Genomic DNA, 19,852 nt, shown 5'->3' with positions numbered 1-19,852 from the left:
ATAGGGACAACAACATGGCGGTTTGATCTTTGTGTTGTCTTTGTTTGTGTTTACGCTCCATTTTACCTCACTAAAGTGAGCAATTACTGATTGATCAAATGTCGCATCGAAAACCAAGTAAACGTAGAAGAGAAGCAGATGGGGATAATGACTTCTCGCCTTCTCTTGTCCCACATAAAAAGCGATCGAAATCACAGGAAGGAATAGTTGAAAGTCCACAACATGATGCTGATACCGGGATAAGAAGATCGTCAAGGACTCCTAAGCCAAAAGTGTTCGATGATGAAGAAACTGCTGTTATTGGAAGAACACCTGAGGCAGCTTCAAGTTCAAAACCAGGTGATTCCGATTTAATTCAGTCAGTAGATCAATCTTCTACTAACTCTAAACGGATTACACCCAAAAACGACGCTTTGATCGCCAGAAAACAAAAGAAAGTCAAATCCGGCTGGTGTTTACGATGAAGGCCACAAAAGGGAAACAAGACGGAGTTATCAAAGTTTTCTTGAGGAGCTCAAAACAGAGGCGGGTGTTTTCAACCAAGGAAGGGATGAATTAGAACGTGAGGGGCAGACAACAAGTAGAAAAGAGCAAGGTAGTCATAGCAAAAGAGTTGCACAAAGTAATTCTGTAAAGAGAAAATCAGATGCTGCTGGTCAGCTAGGTGCAGAAACAACACCAAGGAGCACAGGGGCCATGCAGAGGACTTCAAAAGAAAAAGGCACTTCTAACACACGGATCAAGAGAGAAACTCCAGATGAGCCCTCGCCAAAGGTTAGGACGTCATCAAGGACTCCTGTCCCTAAAAGGATCTTTTCTCTGCTTGAACAAGAGGAAACTGAAGAGCAGAAATCTGAGGTATCTGGCTCCCCAGGTGTGGAGAATGAGTCTTTAGATTTAAGTTCTCCCAAAGCGAGGTCCTCTTCAAGGGCCCATGTACCAAAAAAGAGTTTTCCATTACTCGAGAAAGAGGATACAAGGGAAGAGTTAACTTCTTCCAAAACAAGAACTCCAAAACTTCAGGGTACCAAGAGAAGACTGTCAGCAGCAACAGAAGGAAGCGATTCTGATTCTTCAAAGAACACACCAATAACAACTGATGAACCTTCGCCAAAAGTCAGAGTGTCATCACGAGGTCATAAGCCAAAGAGAACTTTCTCACTGCTTGAGGGTGGTGAAGGTTCTGACAAAATTGAGGAAGGGAGTGACTTGTCCAAAACGGCATACGAGGAAGATACATTTGTGTTAAAGAATCTAATTGAGCAACAAAAATCCCCAGTCACCAAGGAACCCAATAGAAGAAAAAGTAACAGTGTTCAGCAGTTAAGTAAGCAGCAGAAATCATCCAAGAAGGAACTAAAACAGCCTTCAAGCCATAAAAGTGAAAAGTCAGATGGTCTAGTAATCAAAGTGGAAGAGTCACAGGGAAGTAGAGATATCAGTGCAACAGCCGCTGTAATTACTCCAGGATCATGCAAATCAACAGCAGGGAGAAGTCAGTCAGAAGGTTCAAAAGATGATCAGGAAAAAGGAAGGTTAAATAAAAGAAAGGGTAAACCTGTGAAAAAGAAAGTCAATACTTCAGAAGATACTCAGATTTCAAATGTTGGTGAATCCAACGTGAAAGTAAAAGTTGAACCTACTGAGCTTAGAACTGATTATAAAACTGTTGTCACTCCGAGGGCAACCAAACCAAAGAGCTCAAGTAAAAAGAAACCTGCAAATGAATCATCTACAAAGCAAAACCAATCACTTGGTGAAAGTGTTGTAAAACAAGAGTGTTCAGAGAATTCAAAAGGATTCTCTCTAAGTGACATCGCCATGGGTGTTATTGATAGCTCTGCAACATCCAGTGTATTGAAAACAAAAAAGAAAGGAAAGCTAAGCAAAGACACTCAGCAAAAAGTTAGCAAGGAAAAGGACAAGGTAGTTAACAAGTCAAAGAAAATCTCAAGTGATTCTGATGGCAAAACTGAAGAGCATGAGCATATTATCTTAAAATTGCAACTTCCTCAATCAGAAGATTCAACAAAACACAAGAAACATCGTCATCATCATCACCACCACCATCACCATAAGCATAAACACTCTTCAGGAAGTCGTGAAGATGGCTCGCCAAAGAAATCACACCACAAGAAATCTGTATCTAAATTGCCTGATAATAGTTCAGAACCTGACAGAAATAAAAAAGCTGTTGCCAAAAAGAAGAAAATTTCCATCAAATTCAAAGGCCTCTCAAACACTGATCTAGAAAAGGCAAGTAGTAACCCAGAACAGAATAACAGTGCAGAACTTGAATCCAGCGAAAAACACTCAAAGGAAAGTGAAAAAAAGAAAAAGAAGCCAAAAAAGGCAATTTTTTCTGGTGGAGAACAGTTATTACCTTCATCGCAATCTGAAAGTGAACACGTTAAATTGGTGATAAAAAAAGATAAGATTCCTACAGGCAAAAAGGCTAAAGATTTAAAGAAAAAGAAGATCTCAAAACCGACAGCTTCAACTTCAGGCGATAAGATTCCTACTGGCAATAAGGCTGAAGATTTGAAGAAAAAGAAGATCTCAAAACCGACAGCTTCAATTTCAGGCGATAAGATTCCTACAGGTACATGTAACAAGGCTGAAGAAGAAGAAAAGAAGATCTCAAAACCGACAGCTTCAACTTCAGGCGATAAGATTCCTACAGGTACATGTAACAAGGCTGAAGATGTGAAGAAAAAGAAGATCTCAAAACCAACAGCTTCAACTTCAAGTGAACAGAAGAAGAAAACAACTCCAGCAACGGAAATTAAAAAGGCAAAGGGCAGTTCAACTCCATCAAAAAGTAGCAAGTCACCACAGGTATGTTACATTCAATACCGATCATGTGTTTCAAACAATAACAAGGTGATTAGGCTCAAAAAATGTCTGGATTACAGTAATTTTTCCATCCAAGGAAGTAATTTTTCATGCTCATTTGCCTGATGGACAAGGGTCCAGACATAGTCATCTGGTAATTTAAGTAAAGCATATTGAAAACTGCTGAAAATGAAGCTAGAGTTTGGCCGTCGGAGTTTTTCGTTTTTAGGGCCTCCTTTTAACATCCGTCGCTGTCCTCTGCTTCTTTTTTCTTTTTTTTCTTTTACTTTTTTTTTTTTTACCTTTTTTCTGTTTCTTTTCTTACCTCGCGCTCAACTTGCTTCCCTGTTCCTTTTCCTTTTCTCTCTTTTTTTCCTCGTTCCTGGGGGTGCACTACTCCTCTTTTCTCCCTTCTTTTTTTTTTTCCCGTGCTTCTCCCCTTTATTTCCTCTCGCGCCTGACGGGGACTTTGCAGCTCTTTTTTCTTTCCTTTTGGCTCTATTTTTTCTTCTCACCCGTCTTTCTGGCTCCTTTGCTGAGTTTGGTGGAAAAATCTATTTTTTTCCTCGCGCATCTTAGTCTCTCTTTACATTTCTCTCTCGCATTAATTATTTTACTTATTTTCTCTCTGCTTAGCTGGGCCTCGTGGACTACTGATGGTTAGTTTCTATGGGGTTATTATCACTTACAGCTAGATTACTACTCAACTGTGACATATGTTAAGATTTCATAGACAATTAAAAAATGTTGTCTGTCAGCAGACATTTAAAATTTATTTTGGCTATTCTGGGCTATCAGTTTATATATACATTCAGATTTCTCTAGAGCCTTTGATTAAATTTTTTTCTTACACCCTAAGATAACATACTCTCAAGTCTGATGGGTTAATCCTGTTAAAAATATTCATTTATTATTATTATTATTATTATTATTATTATTATTATTATTATTATTATTATTATTATTATTATTATTATTATTAGAAAACCTAGACAAGTACCTGTATGCAACTGCCTGAGCAAGCCAAATTTTAGCTGCTTATATGAAGGGCAAGCTGAAAATCAAGGGGGTTTTACACCTTGAACTGATGAGTTCATATATAGAAATTTCATTTTATGTTCGGTTCAATCAGTATTTTATTCTTCAAATGAATAATTGGTGTGAGCAAAATTGTGATTGGCTTAAGCTGCAGAGAACCCAAATCAGATTTAGAGGTCATGAATGGTCCATCAAAATTTTGCGGTGCTTGCAAAAGTAGGCTTCTGCCCTGAATGCTCGCAAAATTTTAGTGGGTGCCAGTTTGCTCGTGGTCGCATATCTTAACAAGTGCTCGCCTGCTCGGCTTTGAATGGAAGCGGCTTTTTGAAAAGTGCTTGTTGCTCACAAGGCCAAGTTTTGTCAATGCTTGTGCTCGCAAAGAAAAATGCTCTGCTCGCAAATGCTCCCCAATTGATACCCCTAGATTTCAGCAGCCATAAGTAAAGGAGAGCATTGTCTGAAAAACAAAATAATGGCTGCAAAGCCCGGGGGGGACTCCCATATGAGAGTGACGGGGATGCTTGTCGTCTCGCTTAGGGGTATAAATTTCGGACTTTGGGTCTCGCTTAGGATGTTCTGGAGAAAATGCAAGAAAATGACAATATTTTGAGCCGTCAGGGTCTCGTTTAGGGTTGCACACGAAGAAATATACAAATATAAGTTCTTTTTCTCCCTAGAATTTTGGTATCTTTTAGGGGTCTAAAATAGCTTTGAGTCACGCCCAGATTGGTCTCTTTTAGGGGTTCATTTATACAAAATTAACGACGAGCATCCCTGTCCCTTTAATGGGAGTCCCACCTCCCCGGGCTGCAAAGGAGATGTAACTTAAACTTATTTGAATAACACTTATTCCTGCTTTTTTGTATCCCTTCAGAAACCTAAAACAGTCACATCTTATTTGCTGTTTTGCAAGCAACACAGGAAGAAAATTGTGGAAGAAAACCCTGGATTAGGTACTGTCAGAAACCCATAAGGGTTGAAACGTGTAACTCCCTATGATTCGCATTGTACAAAGCGTTTGCACATTCGTTTACACTAAGTACCATATTTGGAAAATCACGAGAAGCATTTAACCGATCAAAATTACTATATTTGGATTAAATTCACAGCGCGCGCAAGCTCGCGCGCGATGGCGTTATCTTGTTTTTTGAACAAGCTTGGTTGATTTAAGTTAAATTTGGTTAAATTCTCCTATTTCATCTTCTTGAAGTAGTCTGGAGAACTTCGCTTCGATACACTTAATGTATTTCTTTAGTTTTGTAAGGAATTTACGGCGGTAACGTCGAAATTTAAGCAACTTATCGCGAAACCAACAATTATGTTGCGTGTGTCATTACGTGTATAAAGCATTCGCGTATAAATCCTTCGTGTTTCCAAATATGGTACTTAGCAAAATGAATATTCAATCGCTGTGCATGTGCGTTACACGTTTCAACCCTTATGGGTTTCTGGTACTGTAGTATGTACTGTTGCATCTTCTTGTGAATGAGAGTTCAGCAATAAGTGAAGTTAATCAAAGTTTTTTTTCTTTTAGAGTTTACTGAAATCAGCAAGAAAGTTGGCATTGCTTGGAACAACCTCAGTGACAAGGACAAGGAGGTGGGAAATGCATAATTTATTTATTTATTTTATTACTTTTCCGACAGAGACACACATTTGAACCTATGGAGGTATAACATGGCCAAGCGGTTAAGGATGGTGTTCATGCCCTGACACCAGGTGGATTTATTTTTGGTCATTTTTGAGTTCATTTCCTGGAATTTGTTACTAGCCATCTGGTCTGCCTTCATCCCTTTTGAAATAATCCTCTTTTGTTTATTTGAAATTATTGTTTTCTCTTGCATGCCTGGAAACCAGCTGTCTTGAAGCTAAGTGCGTGGTCACAGTTTACTAAGATACATTTACACTTATAGATAAGAAGAAAAAGAAGAAGTCTGCTTTGGGAAAAATATCTGGCATGGTTGAGAAAAAAAAAGCCCTCAACACGCAATAGCCTTGCTGTCTATTAGGCGGCACGCGTTGAGTATTTTGACTGTAAGAATAACAAAGCTGTACCCTTGAATAATATTGCAGAGTTCAGGATGCTAAGGCTCTAATGTAAGGAAACTTGGGTGCCCAGCTCTTAAAAGCTTTCATGATAGAAAACTTATACAAGTCACCCAAAGACAAATTAAAGTAAGTCTTCTCTGCCAGCCGGGCTCTGCTTGAGCATGGCTCTGAATAATTTTCCATCTTTTCTTTATTTTGTAGTATTGGCGGCACAAGGCAGAGGAAGTCAAGAAATCTCTTGGACTCACTAGCCCTAAACCTGCGACTACATCTAAAGAGGCTGAACCTATTGACTTAGCAGCACACTTGCAACTCCTGGGGGAGTCCCTGTGCACTGTTGGAGCCTGTCTGCGAGTACAGGTCAGTAGAAACCAGTCGAGTTTAGGCCAGTGGGAAGGTGTGAAAAAATTGCAAATTTGCTCCGTTCTTGTCCCCAGAGCTGCTTGTCCATCTTAGCTTGCAGAGCCTGGGGCATGAGAAACAAGCAGCACTGAGGACATGAATGAACTTGCCCAAACTGGTAATACCGGTAATAAAATTCAATAGCCTCGCAGGGGATCATGCCTGCTGGAATGATGTGGAAGCGAAGATTTGAATTTGTTGATCCAGGGCCTAGTTGATTTAAGTTACCGGTACAATAATAAAAAATTATTATTGTGCCTTGTTGTTAATCTACATGACTATATGTTATGCTGTTGTCTGCATTTCTCTTTTAGGACCCAGGTGAAGTCCACGGCAGTTTGTCTGTGTTATTAGACACCGCCATGTGTGCCATATCCCCTTTACTGTTTCTAACATCACAAATACCAGAAATGAATGGCTGCTCTAGAAAAACCCAGGTAACATTGAATCATGCTCTCTTTATTGAAATGTGGGGCAGATGTATGTACATGTACATGTTTGATCCTGTTTTCAGATGACTGGAACCTGACATCATCTGAATCCTAGCTCTCTCTGGGAGAATAGGGCCATAAACTTAGCACCATAAAAACTACTGTTTACAGGAACCTGACAGTAATGGTGCTTAAATATTCCTGTTTTCCATAAAGAGTGTCAATACCCCTACCCCCAACCACCAACTTACCCCCCCCCCCCTGCAGTTGTATCGCTCAACATATTGTCAGGCTGCTTCAGAAATTCTTAAAGATGAATTCGTCTGTACTGCGCAATCTCGGCTGTAATGTTTATGTGAGCCTCACATGCCGAGGAATGTTTACAAGCAAAACTAAAAATTCCACGACAAACTTACCTTTTTCGTCATTATTAAGGCCAGTTATCCTTGTAAAACAATAATAACCAGTAGAAGAACCTTGACGCTATTTCAAACCGACGTTTCAGCTCATAAGAAATTCTTGAACGAAACGAACTGTAATGGCGGACTAAAAAACTTCATGTATGCTGTGACCAAAGTGTAACGTTTCAACGAATTCAGAACAAAAACGAAAACAAACCCCAAGTCTGCGCAGTACAGACTGGAAATCAGCTTTAATCCCACTTGTATTCTTAGGTAGAGAGAGGCATTATGACTAAATAGTCAGAACGGTAGGGTGCCGTCATTTCCTTCTGTTGTTTCCAAAGAAAGTGGAATTTTTAAAAGTTTAACTGGGAACTTCTCCTTACAACATCAATACATTGCCGAGCAGACAGGTCATGAGAATATAGACAATCATCAACTGGAGATATTGTATTGATAATCTTAGAATTGAAATAGAAGAAGTAATATAGAACTCGGTAAGGAGAATTAATCTTTTGAGATTGGGAACTTAAGGCTAGTGATAAGATGCCTGACATACATCTGTTTTGTCTTTATTTCAACAGGCTGAAGTGCTGGATAATCTTGCTTATTTGATGCCTGGCTTGGGGTGAACCAACATCATCAGCTATAAATATAAAACTGTAAAAACATATTTCCCATTTTTATACAGCTATTGGCATGTACAAACCTGGGCAAAAATCTGTTTAAATTGAGGTTTCAGCAATGATGTGGAAACAAAGCAAAAGGCAAGATGTCTTGAACTTTCACAACTCATAGTAGATCTGAACAATTTTCATTTTTCTTGGAGATTTGAGAAATTGTGATTCCACTGTATTTGCAGGCAAGTGTGGCATCAGAGATACCGATAGTGACTCTGGTGCCATAAGGTTGTCACAAAACAATTTCTACTCCTGAACTTTGATTTCTTGAAACTTTTTTTTCAAGTTTCTGACAGTTTTTTTTGTCTGACCAATTGCAGTAACGGTGGTGTAGGTTATGAGGTTGCCATAGTAACTGATTTGATTTTCTGTCTGAGATTTGTTACCATGGTGATTGTGCCCCACCCAACATCTTAGACTTTGTTTGGTCAAATTCCTGAATGAATTTCAGCAAGTCAATGCTAGTATCATCTGTAGCCTATTTTCAAACTATTATATCATTTTTACTTGTGAATTTTTTCACACAAAAATGTCACAAAGTCATGCTCTGTGCTTTTTTACTATATCATTAATATTTTTAGTGGACATTTTAACTTATTTATAGCCAATGTGATGGAAAGTTGTTAGAAACATCCTTCATTGTGTGCAAACTGATGTAAAATGTTATTTCGTAAGCAAAAGATATGTTGATAAACTCTTTCATTGCTGAATTTGGTTTTCAGACAATATTTCTTAGTTGGTATTTTCTTTGCTCTTGTCAGGTATTTGCTTGACAACATACTGTCCAATTAAGGGGAAAGTACTTGATGTGATCAGCTAGGCGATTCATTTTTATTTAGTTTTCTATTTTGTTAGTTACATTTTGTTGATAGATTGTGCTGGCTGTATCATCTAATTAGGCTGACAGGCTTAGGGAAATTATTGCTTTAATTGCACTTGCTCCCAACAGGGGTCCAAGCCACTTTTTAAGGACCATTATTTGAACTAGCAATCATGGTGCATTATTTTTTAAAAAAACTGCTCCTAAATACTGCATTTATGGTACTTTTTAGTTATAAGTGTGTATCTATTAGGCAGTGTGTATATAGTTAGTCCGTCAACTTCCTGGTATTAAAATATGTCTGGCCATCTTAAGTTTGTTTGTTTTTTTATTTTATTTATTTTTAATCTTTCCTTCAGCCCAGGGCTCAATGCACTAAAACTGACTTGTACCCTGTCACCATTTATCCAGTTGGGAAAGTGTATAGGATTTAGCTGATCGTGTTCAGAGTGAGATCAATCACCTTTTATGATGGACAAATGGGAAAAGGCAAAATTGTTCCAGATTTCTTTCCTGTCTCTTTCTAGAATGCCCCTTGTAGTTGTACTGTGTAATTGACCTCACTCAGATGCAAAAATTATGGAACTTTGGCTGGTGAAAAAGGGCAAGCCTACATATAGTTTCCCTCATAGCCCTTTTTAGTGTTGTCACGCAACGTTCCTTTGTGGGGAGCAGCATTGTGTGATGACACTAAAAACGGCTGCAAGGGAGACTAGCCTTGATACTACCCAACAAGAAAATAAAAACGTTCATTTCCCTGCCCTACAACTCTTTGATTGAAACCACTCTACTAACTATGCGAAAAGCAATGTGCCTTCAGTTAGTACCCTTGAATTCCCAAAATTTAAATTAGCATTCAGAGTGCTAAATAACTTTCTACTGTCTTGTGTTGTTCCAGATAATAGCCATACCCACCCTATGGAAGGTCACTAGAAATTCTGAAGGAATAGATGTCTCAAAAGCGAAATATTTTAAAAGAAAGTATGAAGCTAAATTGGATGGCAGGGTGGGGATAGCCTGCAAACAGGCTTTCCGGAGATTTCCGGAGAGCGCTTGGATGGCGCAGGCTAGGGTGGGGGAGGAAAAAAACCTTGGTGGAAATACGGTGACTAGCTGTCTGTAAAGATGCTCAGGCAAAAAGTTTCTGGCAGAAAACATTTATAAAAGGCGTTGTCACGCAACTCTAAAGCCAAAGCATTTTTATTACATATTATATCATTATTTATTTTGGCTATTTCCATGCGATTTCTGTGACAGGTGAAATAGAGCGAAATGTAGATTCAAAGAAAGGGCCGAAAGAAGGGTGCCTTTTACGTGACGCGTGACTTGAGTGCATGATGTTTCGGTGTGGAGGTGTGTGACGCGTTACCTACGTGCATCACTATTGATGCGATTTATAATAACATTCAATAACTAGTTATTGAATGTTATATAACTAAAAACTTTCAAAATTATCTTTCTCTCAAACTGAATAGAATAAAGATTTATTGATCTGGTCGGAACAAAAACCACAACATAAAATATATAAAATCGAATAAAAGTCTTAACATTAGACAAAGTCAACATTTGTCTCGCTCGTCTGTCATTTATGATAAATACTTTGCTTCGCAGATTCCTTTTGTTCATTCCCAATGATCGGATTTTTACTTTCTAGATGGCAACTAAAAACTTTCAAAATTATCTTTCTCTCAAACTGAATAGAATAAAGATTTATTGATCTGGTCGGAACAAAAACCACAACATAAAATATATAAAATCGAATAAAAGTCTTAACATTAGACAAAGTCAACATTTGTCTCGCTCGTCTGTCATTTATGATAAATACTTTGCTTCGCAGATTCCTTTTGTTCATTCCCAATGATCGGATTTTTACTTTCTAGATGGCATAATTTATGGTCTGGTAGAATGACCGATGAATAGAAAGTTAACTGAGGTGGAACAATGTGGATAACGGTTCGATGAATTTTGGCGCCAAAAGAAGCGTGTCTCGTTAATTAGTATTGTTTTTATGTAAACCTAGAACTTGTTTATTATTTTTTAGATAACCTTTAACTGCGGATCAAGTTAAATCACTCTGTGGTCATGCTTGAAGTCTTTAAGCACATGGCATAATATCAAATGGAAATTCTGGCTTGGAGGGTTCAAACAGCGTTTCTTTCAATGGCGTGGAGTCTAAAGAGTGTTGGGTCCGCACTTTCGAAAGCCCCAATTGCTTAGTCTTTGTGTCGTTTGATGTCAATTCTTTCTTTGTTTTCAAAGAGAGAAAAGTATGCCACGTGTATACATTTGTGCTTAAATGGATCAAACAATTGATATGTAAATAATGTTGAATTAAAAACGCTCTACGGCCACGATGTAATGTAAATATGGTGACGTCACGTACGCGAAAAAACTTGTTAGAGAGCTAAAAAAGAGTGCAAAAACTCACTTTTGTTTAGAATAACATTTCTGCAACTTGATTTACTTAAGAGAGAAGCTTTACTCTTTCGATATTTTTAACGAGTGCACCGAGAAATCGGAAAAAATAATTTGGCGGGCAACGCGGCCTTTTCAATTTATTCAGCCACCAGTTGAGTTATAAATACATTATCGAAAGGCGGGAAATTCATTTGATCGGTTTAAACCGCCGGAGACACGAGCTGCGCTGTTTAAAAATGGCCGACTTCCTGACGATTTCCCTTCAAAAAAGCGGTATCTACTTCCCTCAGCCGGGCCCTAAGCTCTTTCCAATGAGCAAGCAGATGATTCGACCTGTTCCGAGGCTTGAAGATGTTTCAGAACAATTCAAATCGCAACAGAACCAAAGAACCTCTGTCATCGTCTGGTCTCCTCCGACAACACCGACGAACAAGTTCACGCCGCCTTCTCCTCCACAAACCCCAACTACACCAAACGGAACGCCTTTATGCTACTCCTCGACATCACCGAATGTTATTCCGCCGAGAGGACGACCAAGAGCCGATGTCGTAAACATTTTGATGAAGGAAGGCCAAAGTTCTTACTCTTCAATCCGATGTGATGTGTGCAATCGGGTTTTCCCGCGCGAAAAGTCTTTGCAAGCTCACAAGAGAACACACAGCGGAGAAAGGCCCTATGTTTGCGACTTCCCAAACTGTGGAAAAGCCTTCGTCCAAAGTGGCCAGCTGAAGACTCATCAACGGCTACACACCGGCGAAAAACCATTCGCTTGCACAGCAGAAGGTTGCACAACTCGGTTCACCCACGCCAATCGCCATTGCAGTATTCATCCATACGCAAGCCTCAAACGCATCTACACCGAGATCCCACTGAAAGAAATCCTGAGAAATGAAAATTCAGAGCCAAACGAGTACAAAGCGGCTGTATTACAGTGGTTAGCGAACTACGAGCTGGACAAAGACGAAAGAAACCCAACGAAGCTTGAAGAGAAGGTGCTAAAGCGAAAGCTTGAGAAGGAAATCGCTCGACAGCAAGTGGTCGAGCGAAAGAAGTCGAGAGTTGAAGCTAGGAAGCGAATGGCTGAGGCAAAGGAAAGATGGTATGGAGCTATGGCTCTTGTTGAACTTGCCGATGCTCAGTTAAACTGTAATTAAATCTGACTGTGACTTCGATGTAGGGTGTACATTTCGCTTCTTGTAAACAACTTTTTGGCGGGCAAAATTTAAATGTCTACCACAATATTATTGTATCCATTTTGCGAGTTTTTGGTAATAGAGATGTTTCTTGCGTTTTGTAGCGTTTAATTTGACTTTGTGTTTGGTTTTGTACGAACTTGGTTTCACTTTTGTGTCCTGAAGATATTTTTGAGAAAAAAGTTTGGTTTATTTTGTAACCGTCATAAAAATAATTAACTTTTTATGCAAATTAGCTTAGTTGTATTTATTGTCAGATGGTACTAAGAGTTTATCATGATTGTACTTTTCATATCCTTCCCAACAAGAGATTAGTTGTATATAGAAAAAGAGTCTTGTAGTTTTAAATCTGAGTGAAGTATAGTTAAGCTCATTGTAAAAACGATTTGTAACATATTCTTGTAGAAAAAAAAAATATTCATTAGTTATTCACATCACATATTCACTAAATTATTAGCACTTGAAGTTGAAAACTTGAGTTTGTTTAGCTTTCATTGTGTGATTCTTTTTCTTTCATTTAAGGTAAAATAATTCTTGACAAATTTTATTTCAAGGAATTTTTATTATTTTTTAATAATTCTTTTTGTTTTTTAAGTTTTATAAAAACAGTATTGAAATCCCTTTCAGAAGTATTTAGAGACTTTGTATTTATAAATGATAAATAAATTAAAGATATATAAATATTGCTGTTTTTTTTTTTTTTTTTTCATTCTGCTTGACAACATTCCTTTGTGTAGCAGAGGCCAGTAGTAGTGCCTGTTAGCCTCGTGTTTTGGAGGGCTATGGACATTGTGTCTGTTGTTCTTTATGTTTTCTTGATTGCAAGATTTCATGCGAGACTACCCAACCCAATCAGGTCCTACCAAGATAAATTTCAATATTGCCCAAAACGTTGGGACAGGACATTAATAATCACAGCCCAAAAAAACATTTCCTGGGCAACTACCTTTCCATCTCATTCTCCAAGTGGTTGTAGAGCTGTGACAAAGGACATTTTAAAATTTAGACAAGGAACTTGGGGCAAACACCCTCCCTAACCAGTGTCTTGTGAGCAATTGTTGTGGTTGTTGATGTTATGCACCTATCAATGTTAAGCCCGAGGGGGGGGGGTCGGGCAAGGGGTGGGAATTTTGACATTTTCTATAAAAAAAAAGTCAAATTCCCCACCCCCGGGACAAAATAATTGGTCAAAATCCCCACCCGGGAGCAATGAAAGGTGGTCAGATGTCCTTCAAACCTTGTTGCAGGGGGTCATACATGACCAAAATCCCTACCCTGGGGCCATCAGGTACGATCAAAATCCCTACCCTGGGGACCGACCTCACGATCAAAATTCCGTGGTTAGCCCGACCCCCCCCCCCCTCAGGCTTAACATTGATAGGTGCATTACAAGAAGATATCAGTCAAATCATGTAAAAAATGAGATTTTAATCAGCTAAAGACGTCAAAATCAAATCATGAGTATTAAATAACGCGAGAAAAAACTTTACACAGGTGCACAAGTTTACAGAAGAGACTGGCTTTATAGCTCAGTTGGTAGATCATCACATCAGTATTGTCATGGGTTCAAGTCCCATTTATTAATTTTGTATTTTTCGAAGCCAGGCCATTTATGCCAGAAATATGTTTCCAGGCTTTTTTCTTTGAAATTTTTTTAATCCCAAATTCACTGCGAAGGTCGTTTTTTTTTTTAATTTTGCATTTCATCTGCAGTACATACCGGTATATTATATATGAATTCTTTGCTATACTCTACATTAAAAAAATATTATTGTCCCACTTGAAGTGAACTGGTAGAAAGGGCAAATAGGGGCAGCATGGGATGGCGCAGAAGTGAGAGCACTAACATCTCTCCATTTTTGCCCAAGTTTGAATCCCAGACCCAGCATCTTATGTGTGTTGAGCTTGTTGGTGGTTCTGGTCCTTGCTCCATGTTTTTCTCTGCCAACCCAGGGCTCAAAATAACGGACGGTCACGGACAATGTCTGGTCAAAATGACAATTTGTCCGGACAAAGTTTCGGTTTGCTGGTCATTTTGACCGGTCACGTACATGCTTTAAAAATGATAAATGATGATCTGAAACATTTGATTAGAAACATTTTTGATACCGATTTATCTTTAAGTGTTAAATTTAATTTTAACAACTTTTTGACCGACCTGTCGCTATCACATCTTACAAGGGCATTACTTAAAAAGTGATCTATTCATAAAAATTGCAGCCAAAAACAGTGGCGACATAGCTGGTATTTTTATGCCACGCCCTATGGGGAGTGTGCACTCACTCCCCCAGATGACCTGCCACTTTGTTATACAACTGGTATTCTGAAAAAAAAGTCAGTCATGCAAGCTAAACCAGACTCTCCTGGATAAATAAACATTGAAATAAAAAAGAAAATGAAAAAAAGAGAAAAATCCTGGATCCACCCCTAAGCTTGCCAGTACCCATTCATACTTCTGGATGTGCAGGAGAGTGAAGTGTCTTGCTCAAGAACACAATACAGTGACCCCCCCCCCCCCAAGTACTGAACCCAGACCACTCTGGATCCAATGTGCAACCCATTAGGTCACCCTTACTGCACTTCAATAAGTGAAGGGGTAACACATAAAATATGGCCTACATCCCATGCTATGAAACTTGGGGTTAGAAAACTGGCATTGACAGTCTCTTCAGACATATATTGATTCCTTAGATTTCACTTGAATATTTTGGTTATAAGATAGAAAAGGCATTTTTAATACAAGCAACACACATTAATATAAAATCAATATTGTTTACTTTCAATGCAAAAGTACACCCTCCCCAGCGCCCTTTTATACATCTGATCGATTTTCCAGAGCTGGTGCCCACCACCCAAAACATCCTGGGCCACAACAAGTCCCTTGTCCTCCCCCCAGGCTAGAAGGTTGTTACGTCACGAGCCCTCAGCTGCCAGAGGGTGCCTTCTATACAGGAAACCCTCAACCGGTGTCATTCCAAATATTCAAGGACTGCACAGGGCATTCAAAATTCACACAAACTTGCTCAAAGAGGCCAGAACCGTAGCTAGGCCCAGCAGTCAAAAGTGACACCCTCCCCTCCCCCCAGCTTTTGATGGCTACTCGCCAGCTGGGCACCAGTGGAGTCCCCAGTGGATAGGCCAGAGACTGGACAAGGTCCCCAAATCATCCTTGACGTCAAACCCCCTCAAGTTGAGGTTGCTGGCTTGAGCGGGATTCGGGATTTGACTGCTCTCTGGGAAGTGGGAAAACCGAAATTTAGGCACGGGATGCAGGATTTTTAACCTTTCTGTCGGGAAATCAGCGAACCCGAATCAACCAGCGGGCGAGCACTGTTCCTGTGCACGTCTTTAGTGCTCTGTCATCATACTATTAAAGGTATAAAAAGTTCGGGGTTTTTTTTCACGCGTGAGTTCAAAATATCAATCGAAAGCGCCAGTCCACATATTACATATTCAGCTTTTGCTGAAATTAATCTTCCGTTTGATTTTTTTGGCGGGATGGGGAAAAAAACGGTATTCGGGATAGGTATTTTAAAAAATGCGGGATGCGTGATTTTCTTAAAAATGCAGTGGGAATGCGGGATCACGACTCAGACCCTGATAGATCTGTTACAATTCATAGTTAAGTTCTCACAGAAACCCTTTCTGGTTCTCATTTACTATATCACTTTACAGTAGTCTTGCTAGAACAGCCTTGGAAATTCATTTTCATCAAAAAGCGATGTTTCACAGTTCAAAGTTATAATGTTTTACCATTTACCTATTATTCTTTTTCTATCCAAAATTCTAACAATAAGCTTATGTAAGCTTAGCTTAATTTAATACGGTATGTTGACATTATCCTTTGTCGGGACAACAAACGCAACAACTTTTTCGTAAGAGACGAATACTGAATCAAAGTTACTGTAGACGTTTTATCTAGATTAGATTGTTTGTGACGTCCATAACAAAGCGATGCCCTCAAATAAGCGCCGCCCTCGAATAAGGGCCGCACTTGAGGCGCGAAAAATTTAAGCGCCACAGCGCTTATTCGAGTAAATACGGTAATATAATATTAACAACAATAACAGTACTGTTGCAAATCATTCTGTTAGGCTGAGCGAGTAAACAAGTGAGTAAGTAACAAGTTAATTGTGCTATAAAGAGTTTATCAGAGTCTTACAAAATCTGACAACATGTGCGAGGGTAAGCACTTGGAGGCAGCGAGGCGTCAGGCTGTTGTCCTTCAGTAACCGCATACCTTTTTGGAATTTTGAGAACACATGCTTGATGGTATGCATATGGTCGATTAGTATTTGAAACTTTACACCAATTACTGTTTCTTAAATCAAAGCACTCGACCTCTTCCACTTCAGTTGTTTCTAATTCCTCGTTTTCTAGTCCTCCAAATACTGCCTCGTCCCCAGGCGTCCTCGTCCTTGGTCGTGCACGGTTCGCTTGGTGTTGTGGGACTGACGTGCACGGTTCGCTTGGCGTTCTGGGCCTGATGCGGACGGGGAGCGGACGCCTGGCAGATCCTGTTGGTATACCATTCCATTCACACTAACTGCTCTGCACGCGGCCCGTGGTACAGCAGGGCTAGCCACCAGGCTCCACTCATTTAAAGTTCGGTCAAAGACCTCGCAGGTTGGTTCAATATTTGAGTATGTGAAGTCAGCATATCCCCCCACAACAACAATCTTATCATACACTGTCGCAGCGGCAGCAAACATTCGGGTTTTACACATATTTGAAACATTAACCCATTGGTCCGATAAAGGATTATAGCACTCCACGCTATTTAGACAAATATTCGCATCATTTCTATTTTCACCCCCCATCACATAAATATGATCTTGTAGAACAACTGTACTGTGACCAGCACGGCCAGTTGCCATTGATGCTGCTTGCCTCCATTCATTAAGACCCGGGTTGTATATTTCAACACCTGAACAGGTGTGATGGATATCATTTCCACCAATCATATACAGTTCATTATCGAAACATGTGAGTGAAAACTCGTGTCGATTTTTTGTTACATCATGACAAGTCCATTTATTTTGCTTTGGATTGAAACAGCACATTTTTGGTTCCGATTGCCATTCCAAGTCATTTTCAATGTCTTCCTCATTAGCCTCACCGAACATGTACAACAGTCCGTCGCATACTGCCGCATCACCCAAAGGACAACAGCAAGGCATCGTGGGTAAGGACACCCATGTCCTAGTAGAAGGCACAAAACACTGGGTGTCCTGGTTGAGCTTAGTGGATACTCCACCAGTGAGCACCACCACATCCTCCTCTAAAGACAAACGGGGATTGAGTGGCAAGTCTTGATAACGATCTGGAAACAGAAGGAAATCCAACGTATTGTTTACCATCCTTGTGCAATTTGAATTGTTAGTGATCAACTCTTCATCGAGAATTTTTCTTAGGTTGTCCTCTGAAATTGAGGATAGTCTAACACATTTCAATAGTTCTGCAAGAAAACACTCTCTTGATGGTAAATCGTGCTTTACCCAATCAATCACTGCTTCGTACACTTCATGTTCTTTTGAAACATTTATATCGTCACTGCTGATCAGTTCTTTAACTCTCTCTAAATCAAGACCTTTGAAATCGGCTGATTTCGCAACGGCAACGAAATTTTCAAATTTACAAGTAACAGCAACTTGTTTAAGCGCTTCACAGTTATAAAGAGTAGCGAATGACTCCAAAGCCAAGCAATTGGAAACTTTGACTGAACTCTCCAGGATAAGTGCCGCTTTCGATTTCAAACTTGGTATGATTAAAAAGTCGGCGATTACCACCAAGTCACGTGCGTTGGATAAATCGATGCTCACTTTACCAGTATAGATAAATTGCAAAACATCGCTAATCGTTGGTGATTTTGCTTCCTGCAAATCCACAACATTGCTTTCAGTTTGCTTCATTTGACTTGTATACAAAGCTCGAAAGTACTGGCTTGCAGCTGATAGCACGCATTTATGAGCAGGGAAGTCTTCTCCATGTGCTCGTATAGTTGTGTCACACAGGATGTCATTTTCTCTCATTTCGTTTAGTTGCTGCGTCAGGGACTCCATCTCAAATGATCTGAAATGGCCGACGGCAGCAACTTTAATTTAATCATGACATTCCTTTGTTTTCCTAAAAATGCAGATGTAGCCCGGGCGATCGTTAATTTTTTCGGGATCTCGTTTTTTGCTCTTAATGAGTCATTAATTCTCATCATATTTTATTGTCCAGTTTTAAGTTTTTTTGTTGGACTTAGTTTATTATTATGTATTTTCTCAGGTTAGTTCCTTGGTGTCGCATTATGCAATCGCTTATTGTTAATCTCGTAACCTCATTAGCACTATTGTTTGTCTTAAACTCCGTATTTAAAAGTGTCGTATGTTAAGTTTGAAAATTAGTTCTTGTTAGCATTTTTTTCAATTGTTGTATTTTCAGTTTTAAATAGTTTAGTTTTCAACTGCAGACCTGCCAACCTCTGGAGACCTATATTAAAAAAAATTGGGAGGTTTTTTCAAAAGAAGTGAGATTCCTTTTTTTCCGATCAAGATTAATAACCTGCAAAGATTAAGGCAGAAAACAGCAAACAGAAGTACAAAACACACTTAGGGTTAGGGTTGTGGTTAGTGTTAGCATGGTACAAAGTGCAATAGTGCAGTGTTGTACTTTATTAGTCTATCAGAGTTCTGCTTTATTAGTCTGTCTTTACGGCACTAGCATTCCCATATTTAATGTTCCATTTTGCATTCAACACAGTAATATTTCATTTCACTGATTTTGCCAAAAAACTGTGAGATTGAGAGTCTTTTCGTGAGAAAAGATAAAAAGTTTTGAGACTCACGGTAGAATCGTGAGAGTTGGTAGGTATACGTTCGGGTTTATTAATTCTCTGTTTTTCTTTTTGTTTACATGTAATTCAAGTTAATCGTAAGTATGAAAAAATCTGTATTAGGAGTATTTTTTCAGCAGAGTTCTCACTTCTGGATGGCTCGCAAAAGCGCAAGGCACTGTGGCCTAAAGATTGACATTACACTGAATTTCGCGCACGCATTTAGCGGCTAAATTGCGGCAATGTGATCACAATCAAGAAAAACTGCATGTTCTGCATTGCAGCAAAATAAACAATAGCAATACACCTCCTAATAAAATGTTAGTCAACTGGGAAAATGGACAAACAGGGAAAGCGGGGATAGTACAGCGGTGAGAGCACTCACCTAACACCAATATGGCCCGGAGTGGAATCCCACACATGAACTGAGTGCAGAATAGTCAGTCCCATCCTTCGCCCCTGTTTTATGTGTGGGTTGAGTTGGGTAATAATAATCTTTTCTTAGGAAACTTTCATTCACATATGTGGTTTTCAGGAAGGTTCTTAGCTTGAAGCGAAAAAAAATTACGCGCCGGGGGAGGAGGCGGGGCGAAGCGAGAAGCGAAAGAAAAATCTCGACGGACTCTTCGAAAAAAAATTTCGCTTCAAGCTCGACGGACTCTGCGAAAAAATAGGGACTGCTCGTAGTCTACTTTATCTGGAGTCCTATGTGCAACCCTTTAGGCCACCCTAACTGCAGTTTTATAAGTTAAGGGACAACAAATG

General features: G+C 39.3%; 2 protein-coding genes and 1 pseudogene across 3 annotated transcripts; 2 read left to right on the top strand and 1 right to left on the bottom strand.

Annotated features, from left to right (window-relative positions):
• Positions 1-10: 10 nt before the first annotated feature.
• Positions 11-8,964, top strand: LOC144637664 (uncharacterized; annotated as a pseudogene). Its single transcript, XR_013567751.1, has 6 exons — positions 11-2,838; positions 4,748-4,826; positions 5,408-5,472; positions 6,124-6,282; positions 6,639-6,761; positions 7,741-8,964. The product of XR_013567751.1 is annotated as an uncharacterized LOC144637664 (transcript).
• Positions 8,965-11,106: 2,142 nt separating this feature from the next.
• LOC144638483 (zinc finger protein 367-like) lies at positions 11,107-12,913 on the top strand. Its single transcript, XM_078497681.1, has one exon. The coding sequence runs from the start codon at positions 11,311-11,313 to the stop codon at positions 12,226-12,228; it is 918 nt and encodes a 305-aa protein (XP_078353807.1). The 5' UTR covers positions 11,107-11,310; the 3' UTR covers positions 12,229-12,913.
• Positions 12,914-16,425: 3,512 nt separating this feature from the next.
• On the bottom strand, positions 16,426-18,329 carry LOC144639056 (kelch-like protein 7). Its single transcript, XM_078498318.1, has 2 exons — positions 16,790-18,329; positions 16,426-16,658 (listed from the first exon to the last, which is right to left on the bottom strand). The coding sequence occupies exons 1-2, from the start codon at positions 18,327-18,329 to the stop codon at positions 16,426-16,428; spliced, it is 1,773 nt and encodes a 590-aa protein (XP_078354444.1).
• Between the last annotated feature and the right edge of the window lie 1,523 nt (positions 18,330-19,852).

Source organism: Oculina patagonica, chromosome 14, assembly GCF_052425735.1.
Source record: "Oculina patagonica isolate OP01 chromosome 14, crgOcupat, whole genome shotgun sequence".
Lineage (NCBI taxonomy): Eukaryota > Metazoa > Cnidaria > Anthozoa > Scleractinia > Oculinidae > Oculina > Oculina patagonica.
This window is presented reverse-complemented; position numbering and strand designations above follow the sequence as displayed.